Raw genomic sequence first — 10,410 nt, 5'->3', positions numbered from 1 at the left:
TGGTTCTAGATCACTTTGTTTTATGATATTTGAAAGATATCAGAGGTAAATGCTTACACCACATCAGACTCAGACGATGCTGTCTGAAAATGCTAAAATATTCTCACATTCCTGGGTTTATAATGAAGAGCAACTAACTCACCCATAACTATGGTTCTCCTAGCTGGTGATTTTAATCTAGTATTAACTACCATCCAGCAACTAGTTAAATAATATGGTGAATCTCAAAAAAAATTAAAATGCTTTAATAGGAGAAACTAGTTAAGTGTGGGAGGAAATAATGCATTTAACTTTGTATACCATGGTACTTGTGTTAATGAGACGTGTTTATTCTCTGGTACAACTACATTTCTGTCACGGTTAGCTGGTGACAAGAGTTTGAACCAATTTTTTTAAAAATGTTTTTAAATAAACACAGGGCTTATTTCTCAGGGATTCATTCCTTCATAAAACCAGTATTACTTGTGATTAAGTGCCTACTATGTGCAGACATTTTTCAATACATTTTGGGTATATTTGTGAACAAAACAGATAAAAATTCCCAGCATTCATGGGGCTTACGTTCTAGCAAGAGGAACAGACAATGCCCCCAAGAATGAATCTAATAAGCTATTTTACAAAAGACGTCTAAGAACCTTTCACTGTGAAAGTCAATTTAAATTTTGTAATACTGATGGCCTGGTCCTTTACGGACACAAGGCCTGTCACTTAACACTGTGAGATTCAAAGGTTCACCTCTTACAACTAAAATGAAATAAGTATAATATAAACGATACTTCTGCAAATAACTATTTCATATTTTCTCTTTGAACTAGTGTCCCATGAAGCCTGTCCTCTAACAGAGCCTGCAGCGCCCCGTTGTTCCATTTAAATGAAATGCATCTCCCTGTCTCTGAAAGCCACATACACAATCTTTTGATCAAGCACTACACTAAGTGCTGGAGATACAAAGTTGCTTAACATATAATCTTTACCCGGATGACTTAACATAGGAGTAAGACAAAGGATGCTCAGGGCTGACGTGTGTGTAAGTGAAGTATGCAAAGCATGCTGGAGGCACCCAGAGGAGGGGATGATCATCTCTGTCTGAACAAGGCTGCTGAGGGCCTGAGCTGAGTCTGGGAGGACGGGGAAATGTGTGAAGGCTCATGTGGGCCAGGAAGCATGCGAGCTTTGGAGAACAATCGGGGAGGAGGAGACCCTAAGAAGCTAAATCCTGGAACAGCAGAGGCTACATGTGCACAGATGCCATCACTGGGAGCCACGTTCCTCAAGAGAAGAAGAAACGGAAAGCAAAAACAGAGGTAGCTTATGGGCAGACTTGAGCTAGAGCACAGCACACCAATGGTGACTAGACCTCAAGGCACAGGTTAACTAAAGGGACAGCATCTGAAAAAAGCAAGGAGACCAAGCGGCGAAAGAGGACAATGCCAGTGATGTCAACCAAACCCAAGCCGCGCTCACGCTGTCTGCAGACCTCCCCACCCGGCACTGACTCGCCACCAACAACCATCCGGGTTAACAGCAGACTCTTCCACACATATGCTCATCCCAACCCAGCGACATTCCCAAAGCAAGCACGGAGGACGTGTCACTGTGTGCGCCCTCTATAGCTTTTCAAGCTGGAAACAATAAAGTGAGATTCCCCCACTCCCGTGTTAAATACCCATGAAACGCATGCCCCAGAATTCATATAGGACTCTGCATTTATCACCACAGTCACTCTCCTCGGGCACTAGAACATCGACAGGAAGAAGACACTATGCCAATGGGTTGTTCTAGGCATCACATATGGCATATGGCAGAGCAGTCATGCATCTCCCCAGTCATGGGAACTCAAGGGAAGCTCATAGCAGGCACTCTATTACGGGCTGACAGACAAGTGAATGACGTAACCCACCAATTTTTGTCCATAGTTCCAAACTAATTTAACTAACAGAAAGAAAACACCCCAATTGCTGCTATTTTTTATTCTATTTGCTGGCAGCACGAAGGCTATTCGACCAGCTTCTCACAAACACGAAGTCCACAAGTCTCCAGGCAGACACACTACAAAGTCAAATACTAGAAGCAGAGGAGAGCAATTTTTAAATTTAATTGTTTAAACAGTTTTCCACTCTCAGAAACTTGCTGAGTGAATGTGACATGTCAGTTCAGTCATCTTCCCATCCCTACACACACACACACACACACACCCAGCTTTGAAAGGAAGAAACACCATAACCCAAAATATTCAGGGGAAAAAAACTTTTCTGCAAAACTTGAAGAACTTGATTTAAACCCTCATCTCTCCTCTAAATGACTACGTGAATATGCGATGTCCTGACCAAGGCTAAAATACAACATTAGGCAAAAATGAAAGAGAAAATTTTCTTTAAAGAGAGAAACAGAGACCAACACTGTTCAATCACTGAGTACCCAGTCGCGCGCCCAGAGGCTGACGCTCTGGGCAGGGGTGCACGGGCCTGACCACCGCGCACGCGCACACCTCATCTCGCAGACCCGGGCGGCGCCTCCTCCTGAGGTCTTTCCAGCAGTTGCCCTCTAGTGCCCAAATCACAGATGCCACGCTTGGTGACAGAGAACTGACTTGGCCGATTTAAAATAATAACGGTATTTGTGCAGAGAAACATAAAAGTAGCAGCCCCGACTGACAGTTACTGAGCAAAGGCACTCCGCAAGTCAGCCCTTCTTCCTAAAGCCCCCCAGGTGTGAGGGTGCGCGTGTTGCGGAAGGGGGACTCTTTTCTTGGTGAGAAGAAGAAGAAAGTGCAGACACTAATACACCAGAAAAATACTCTTTCTGGAATTCATGGAGGGTCTGGCCTTTTATCCCCAGGCCCCAGCCCAAGCCTGGGGGCCCGGGTTTTGTCAGGGGCACCTCCCCACCGTCCTGCCCTGGGCTGCTCCACATGAGCAGAGCGAGACAGGAGGCAGGCCCCTCTGACACCTACTTAACCGAGGCAGATGGGGAGGAGAGTGTGCGGGATGCCTTTACTTCCCCCTCGGGAAGCGCCCAGCAGGAGCCCACAGAGCCGGCAGATCCAAAATCAGATTTCCACACAGCCTTGGAGCCCAGAACGTGCCCTACCCCTCTGGCAGGAGGAAACAGAGCATTCAGCGAGTGTGGCTCTGGTGTGAGCGAGTGTGGCTCTGGTGTCTGACGGGCTTTCGCAAGACCTAAAGAAGCCTCCTCACGGGCCTCTGCCCTTCTGCGAACCTCTACAGAGGTAGCCAAGTTGCGAAACAGTTACTCGTTCACTCGCTGACCCAAAGGGGGCAAGGGTGTTGCTTTGAGGAGGGCACAATCAGTGTCTGCGAGACGTCCTGAGCTACAGACACATACTTTATTAATAATCTTACATACACAAAATGTCCAAGGGAAAGCCTAACAGGCTAATTTCTGACAGCTCCAGATAACGGCAGGAGGAACTGAAGCCATGCTGACTCTCCAGCTTCCACACACTCCACAGAAGCAATGGTCCCTTTCCCACCCAAGGGATGTGATACAAATAAACAAACACAATTATCTGTAGAACTTACAGTGCAAGAACAACACTGCGAAGTCCTTCTCCCCAAGTGCAGTGACTTGTGGGAAACAGATAGGAAAATAAAAAGAACAGCTGGAAAACTTAATTACAGAAGAACAACGCAAAAGCTGACATTGTTTCGCAGAACTAGCCAATAGCCAAAGCCCTCCTCTCTTACCTTAAGATACAGAAGCAGCTCTTAGCTCCTGACGATAAGCGGCAGAACCCGAATCTCTGTTTGCTGTCAATGTCAGTGAGGACGAAAGTGAAGTTCTGGCCAACTTGGCTAACTGTGAGGCTGCGGCAAAGACAGAACAAAGGGGAAAAGGGATGTGCAGTAAGTTTCTTGATAAAGTATCTAATCATGACAAGTCATTGAACCTGTAACATTTCCTTTCTCAGTGGAATTCTTTATAAATGAACTTAAAATTTACACACTTCAGGGTAACAGATTGTGAGCTAGTAAAAAAAAAAAAAAAAAGGCAGCAAAGCGACACATTCTAGTGACCAACCACCTCATCGGAGCTATCGTGCCTTCTTCCCACTGAGCTCAGGCAGGTAGCTCTGTTAATCATCCCATCACATCCTGAAAGGTGCATTCCATTAACCTCACTTTATAGATGGAGGAAATAGCCTAGAGCAGCATTCCCCAGGTGCCAAGTGGTAAATTGCAAAAAAAAAAAAACGCAGAATTTTATTAAACCTTGGCCTATCTAACACCAAAGCCTGCTGTCCGCTTGCTGTTAACGGATCACGAATGCGCTCACCTGACTGATATTCCTCCAGCTCAGAGAGAAACAGTGGCTACGACAGCAGAACTTGAGTTTCTGCTGTCAGCCACAAAGTGAGACACTCGACGTAAACCGTCTCATTTACTCTCAGCCACGATGCTGGAACTCAGAAAAGGAAACCAAAGGATGGAATCGAGTGCACAGAGCTGCTAAAGAGAGGAGCTGGGATTCACAAGAGGGCAAGCTTGGCATTACGTTCCTAAACCCTTGATTCTGTCATAATTTCTGAACTTATGAGGAACATATTTTATTTTTTACAAATACTAAATGTCTTGACAATGCAAGGTACTTTCTAAGAAATGGAAACAAGATTTTTAAAGAAACAAAGAAAAAAAGCTAAAAATTCCTGCACTGACACAAAAACCAGCGAAGCACACATAAAAGCAACATATACTAGAAAATGTTTCAAAAAATCAAAAAGCCTACTACTAATCATATTAATCCAGAAACACTTTTTATGTTACATTTTAAAATCCACTTTAAAAAATCAGTTTACCAGTTAGCTTGGGTTCCTTTTTAAAAACTTAAATATTCCAAATTCTAATAGATAAATTTATGCTAACATCTTATTTTAGAATTTGACACTGAATTTTTCAGAGGAACTCATTAACTCGTATTGTATTTTACATATGTTGTATTTTACACAAAATACTCAAATTGATTAACGTATTCAAATCGGTGCTCTCACCTGTAATTTATAAATTGTCGGTGGAAGCAAAGAATCCTGTAAAGGTTCACCAGACCTTTTCCAAAGATAGACTGGGTTTTTAGACAGGATATGAATTAAGTTCTCAAATGTGAAGAGCTTTCTTTTCTAAAACTCCCTTATATAGCCACGGACTTCCAAGGCATCCATCCAGCACAAAAGGTCAACTGGACCCTACCTGGTCACACTGAAGGAAACAATTCCATTCCCCAGAGAGTGGTGAGTACCAGGAAACAATTCAGAAAGAAAAGCAAGTGTTCCACTCCCCTTTTTTGACTAGGAAGGTGAACGAAAACAAGGTGGCAATTTAAAAGCGTGTGGCAATAAAACAGGTGTAAGTAATGCTACCCGTCCACCTTACACAAGTCAGGAGGAGGAACGTATTTCAATAAAAGTTATAGAGCTGCCAAGGGGACACCAAACGCTACCTTCTTGGGGCTGTTATGTTTTATCTATAAAGCTTGGATACTGTGTTACTATGGTGATTTAATACTATGTTTTAAAGGGGGATTATATGATTAATTTTAACAAGGTTGAGAACTGAAGATGTGTGAGAAACAGGATTCTAGCTCACATAATTAAAGTGATCGGGTAAAAAAGTGGGCCTCATTGGGGGAGGAGAGAAACCTGTATTATTAAAATATTTAAAGCAACAGGTAGGGATGGTTCAAAGTTACAAATAAGGTCATGTTTTTGTGAACTACTATCATGTGATCCTACAAAATATGACTGCTTGTTAGTTTAACTCAGGGTTTGATTCCACTTCTAGAGTGTTGAAACTGAAGCATCCTACAAGGAATGGATATTGATAGGACAGAATGAAAAGAAAACACCCAGGATCTCTAGGAAAAGGACGCAAAACAAATACAACTTGGTTTGTGAATTGAGTGCCATTAATTTCCCTATTATCTTTTCAGTACCATTAAAAACACTGAAAAATGCTTTTAGCTATATCCTAGACTCAAAGAAAGGTTCATTACTCATTTACTTGGTTCAAACCCCAACTCAGTCACTTGCTAACTGGGCCTTAATTTAGCAAGTTGCTTAACCTCTAAGCAACCCAGTTTCTTCACCTGGAATAACAATGCGAAACTATCACCCAGCCTGAAGGATGTTTGGGGAGTAAGTGAGATAAACATTTAGTATGAACATTAGTCCATAGTGAGAGCAATTAAAAACAGAGATACAAGCTGTTAAGTTACTATCTGAATGAAAACTAAAATTCATAGTAAAATCATGCATTTTCTTAGGATCTTCCTGACTCAGCCTTATAATACTCATATAAAAGGCTGCTTTTCTTTCTCTTGTCTGTTGCATCTTTTCAGTACAAGGCAGTCCTTCCAGCGACCAAGTGAGCTGCTTATATTTGCGCTGAAGTGAACAAGGTTCTTTTTGGGGTACCACAGCTTAGAAGGGGGCACTCATTATTCTCAGTCGAGTCACCTTCTTTAATGCCCAGTAGGGTGAAGTACAAGTCATTAAAACCCCCAAAACATTAAACTCTAAATATATTTTTTCTTAAATAATTTTCAGTAAACTAAAAGTCAGGTAAGGGCAGTCACAAGGGCTCAGAATCTCCAAGAATTGCGTCATTCCTCCAATGAGTATTCGCTATTTCTCCATAAAACTGACTTTGAGGAAAGGGTGTGCTTTTTTAAAGGCTGTGGTTTTTGTGTTTACCTCCAGGATCAAAATCCATAACTTTTCAACAGGAATTAGAGATTTCATAATGGTTGAAACTAAAAGGATCCACAGAAGCCATGGTATCCCATTCTTTTATGGTATAGATGGGAAAACTGAGGCTCGGGTTATTTTTTGTTTTTATTGTCTTGTTTTTCTTTTTCAAAGTAAATAGGACTAAAAGAAAAATCTAAACCCAATTCTGGTTCAAAATCTTTTGCATTCTGCCACATTGCACCAAACACAGTGAAAACCCTCCCCAAGAAGCTTGGAATTTGGTTGAAGTAACTCGAGTACGTGAGGAATTCAGATAGCTGTCTCATCAAACAGTCTGACTATACTTCTCACTAAGCAAGAGAAACCAAATTTGAGTATTTTCAGAAAGAAGCCCAGGAGACAGGGCCAAGACCACGCTTAGCTGTGCCTCCCGTGCCTAGGTAAATACGGAAAACAAGGGCAGAAGGCAATGACTAGTCACACCTCAACTTTCTCCTTCATGCTGCCTTGCAAATGTCGGTCAGCCCCTCTAGGCCCCTCTGGCAGTGTTTGGCTTCATCGTGAAGTTGTTTACAGGTTCACTTTTTAATGAACGAAGCATGGAGAGGGACAGTTTGATCCCATTCTTCCAGTGAGAAATGGGATTTTCCATATCAGCCTCACTTTAAGTTTAGCTTGTTGTCTTACAAACTGAGCAGCTACTACACGGGGCACTGAGACAAATGCTGGATATGCAACATCCATCCTGCTGTGGAGCTTCCTGTCTAGTTGGAGAGGAATGATAAGCTAGTGTACCACAAAGCATGTTGTGTGAAAGCTAAGAAGAAAATGGAAGAGAAGGAAAGGCCCAAGTGAGATAATGTGGTCGGAGACAGTTTCTCAATGATGACAACAATACAGACGTAAAGGACGAGATGGAGCAGCCGCTCCAGAAGCAGGGGACTGGCTGCTTCCGGAAGGGAAGAAAGCTGCGCAAAGATTCTCGGGCTGGAAAGAGCTAGGCCCGGTCAAGGAACTGAGAGGACACCGGAAGAGCTAACGCACAGGAGATGAGGGAAAGTGGCACGCTGTGAAGTTGCTGGGCAAAGCAGGTGCCAGATCATGCCGAGAGCCTCGTGGGTCATGGCAGAGTATCAGAATTGTTTTGGAAAGGCAACAGAAAGCCGCTGAATGGTTTTAATCAAGAGAACAACAGTCTTGTCTACAGTTTTTAAATCTCGATTTGACTGCGTTGTGGAGAACAGTCTGGAAGACAGAAGGAGAAGCAGAGAAGATACTCAGGAGGGTAGCAGAATAATCCAGATGAGACTGGATGGTGACTTAACTCATGTAGAGAGAACGGAAACAAATATGGGTGAATAGTTTCGAGTTATAACTAGCAGGTATATATGACAAGCTTGCAGATGGACCAAGAGTTAGGGAGTAAAAAGGCAGCATATCATCATCTAATCATAGAAAACTCACAAGTTTGGGGGTGGATCCAAGAGTTCCATTTAGGATATGTTAGTTCTGAGAAACCTGTAAAACATCTAAATAGAAATGTCAAGTATGTAGTTGAACATACTACTCAGGAAATCAGAGGAAGAGTTTGGACAGGAGCTATAAATTTGGAAGTCATGTACGCACAGATGGTATTTAATGCCATGGTAAAGAACGAGATCCTCTAAGGAAGAGAATTCACGGAAATTAAAGAGGACCCAGAACTAAGTTACAGAAGCACCAATTTATGGGATGGGTAGAGAAAGACAATCAAAGGAACAAAGGAGAACAAGCAGGAGGGAGGTGTCAACCGTACTGATGCATCAAGATGAGGAGAGAAAAAATGCCCACTGAACTGAGGAATGTGGAGGTTTCAGGTGACCTTGATAAGAAAAGCTCTAGTTGAATGACAGAGCAGAAGACAAATTGCAAAGCGCTGAGGAATAAACTGAATTATGTAGATAATTCTTCCGAGAAGTAGAGAATTAGCTGGGAACTGAATGGAAGTGAAGAGTCAAAGACGGGTATTATTTTTAGAATGGAGGAATACCAGAATTTCGTAAGCTGCTGGGAATAATTCAATAGAGGCGGAGATGCAGGAGAGAGAAGACAAAGCAGAAGGTCTGGACTTCAGATCAGAATTCCAGATAGGCTGTTCACTCGCTCTATGAGCACAGGCAAATTATTATACCTCTCTGGGAATAATGATACTTTGCAGAATGGTTTTGAGGATTAGAAATAATGTACACAAAGTAACTAGCATATAGCAGGTGCACCATGAAAATAACCATTCTTGTTATGAAATCATACAGTTTGAAAGATGGAACTGAAACGTGCAGTCATCCCGTTTACCACAGCTTACTAACGGCACCTGCGGAGCCGTCCATGGTGGCACCCCCACAGATGCTTCTCCATTTCTTCAGTGCACATGGGTGGCAGGCGGTAATCAAGGGTTTACCAAGCTATCACGTCTCCCAGCATTTAGTTACAGAAGCCTTAAAACTTCTTTCCGTAAACACACCCTTTCTCTGCCTAAGCTCACGTTTCTTACATTCCCTGCTCAGAGACCCAAGTGGCAAGAATGACACTGACCCGAAATGTCTGGAGACTAAGAGAAGGTCACATACTGCCAGATACAGGGCAACACCAGTCTTGCTTGAGAAACACACCAGATAGTTCTAAGAAAGAACAGAGACCTCTCCACTCCCTCATCTACATGAGCCTGACGAGGTAGCAACAAATCTTAACTGGAGAATCAGAAAGTATTCAAACCGGAAGGAAGAGCAGAGATCTAACCCAATTCCCTCATTTCATCCACGAAGAAAGTGAGGCCCTCAGGAGAGATGTCACCTGCCTCACCGCATGGAGCAAGTCAATGACAGAGCCAAAACGAAAAGCTCAGTCGCCTGGCCGCCACCCCCAGCGCTCCATCCACTAAAGCCCAACTGCTTCCTTGTTACCAAATGCTGTATAGAATGTTCACGGGGCTCAGCTTGACCAATGGGACGAAACCCAGGGCCTAAGCCCAGGATGAAAAACAAGGGGCAAAAGCAGACCCAACGGATTCCTTTGAAAAGCAGAGCGGGACAAACGCGTAGATGGGAACGACAGGAGAGAGCTGGGCAGACAGACGCTAATGCACAGTCGTGTGCCTTAGCTGCACTGCGTGGGCTTCGTTTTCTTCGGTTTTCCGTATTTTCTCCTTTTGTACGATAAACACATATTGCTCTTCAAATAAATTTGAAAAGTCTGTTCGGTTACTTTATTTGTCATGGGACGGATCTATGACGTGGTAGAAAAAGCAGGCTGGGATTAGAACTCAGACCAATGTGCACCCCAGAAGCAGCTCTGCACCTTCGACTAGTGGGACCGTGGGTGAGTTACTGGACCTGTCAGAGTCTCTGTGTCCTCATATGTGGCATGATGATAACTGGGAACCTTGCAAATGTGTAGCTTTCAGTGCAGGAAGAGAACACCGCACACACAATGCCCAGCACGTAACAGATACAAAGTAAAATTGTCAATAGCATTTGAACCACGTTGCGTCTGTGGTTACACCCTAAATCGTGAAACGGTGCCTCTGCCCCTGAGAAGACCACGCCACTTCATTTCACGCTCGTGTCATTTGTGTGTGCCAGTATAATTTGTAGGGCAAGTGCATGGTAGCTAGCATTCCGGGTTCTGAGAGAGGGCGGACACAAACACGGAAGAACAGCTTTTCCATGATC

General features: G+C 43.3%; 1 protein-coding gene across 1 annotated transcript in view; it reads right to left on the bottom strand.

Moving 5' to 3' along the window:
• Positions 1-10,410, bottom strand: part of DENND1A (DENN domain containing 1A) — a 457,019-nt gene that overhangs the window by 344,474 nt on the left and 102,135 nt on the right. Inside the window, exon 5 of the mRNA XM_023532960.1 lies at positions 3,708-3,827. Within this exon, the coding sequence (XP_023388728.1) occupies positions 3,708-3,827 (120 nt within the window). The remainder of the gene's footprint in view (positions 1-3,707; positions 3,828-10,410) is intronic.

Source organism: Pteropus vampyrus, unplaced genomic scaffold (assembly GCF_000151845.1).
Source record: "Pteropus vampyrus isolate Shadow unplaced genomic scaffold, Pvam_2.0 Scaffold95, whole genome shotgun sequence".
Taxonomy (NCBI): domain Eukaryota; kingdom Metazoa; phylum Chordata; class Mammalia; order Chiroptera; family Pteropodidae; genus Pteropus; species Pteropus vampyrus.
Note: the sequence above shows the minus strand (reverse complement) of the source record. Positions and strands in the feature narration are given on the sequence as shown.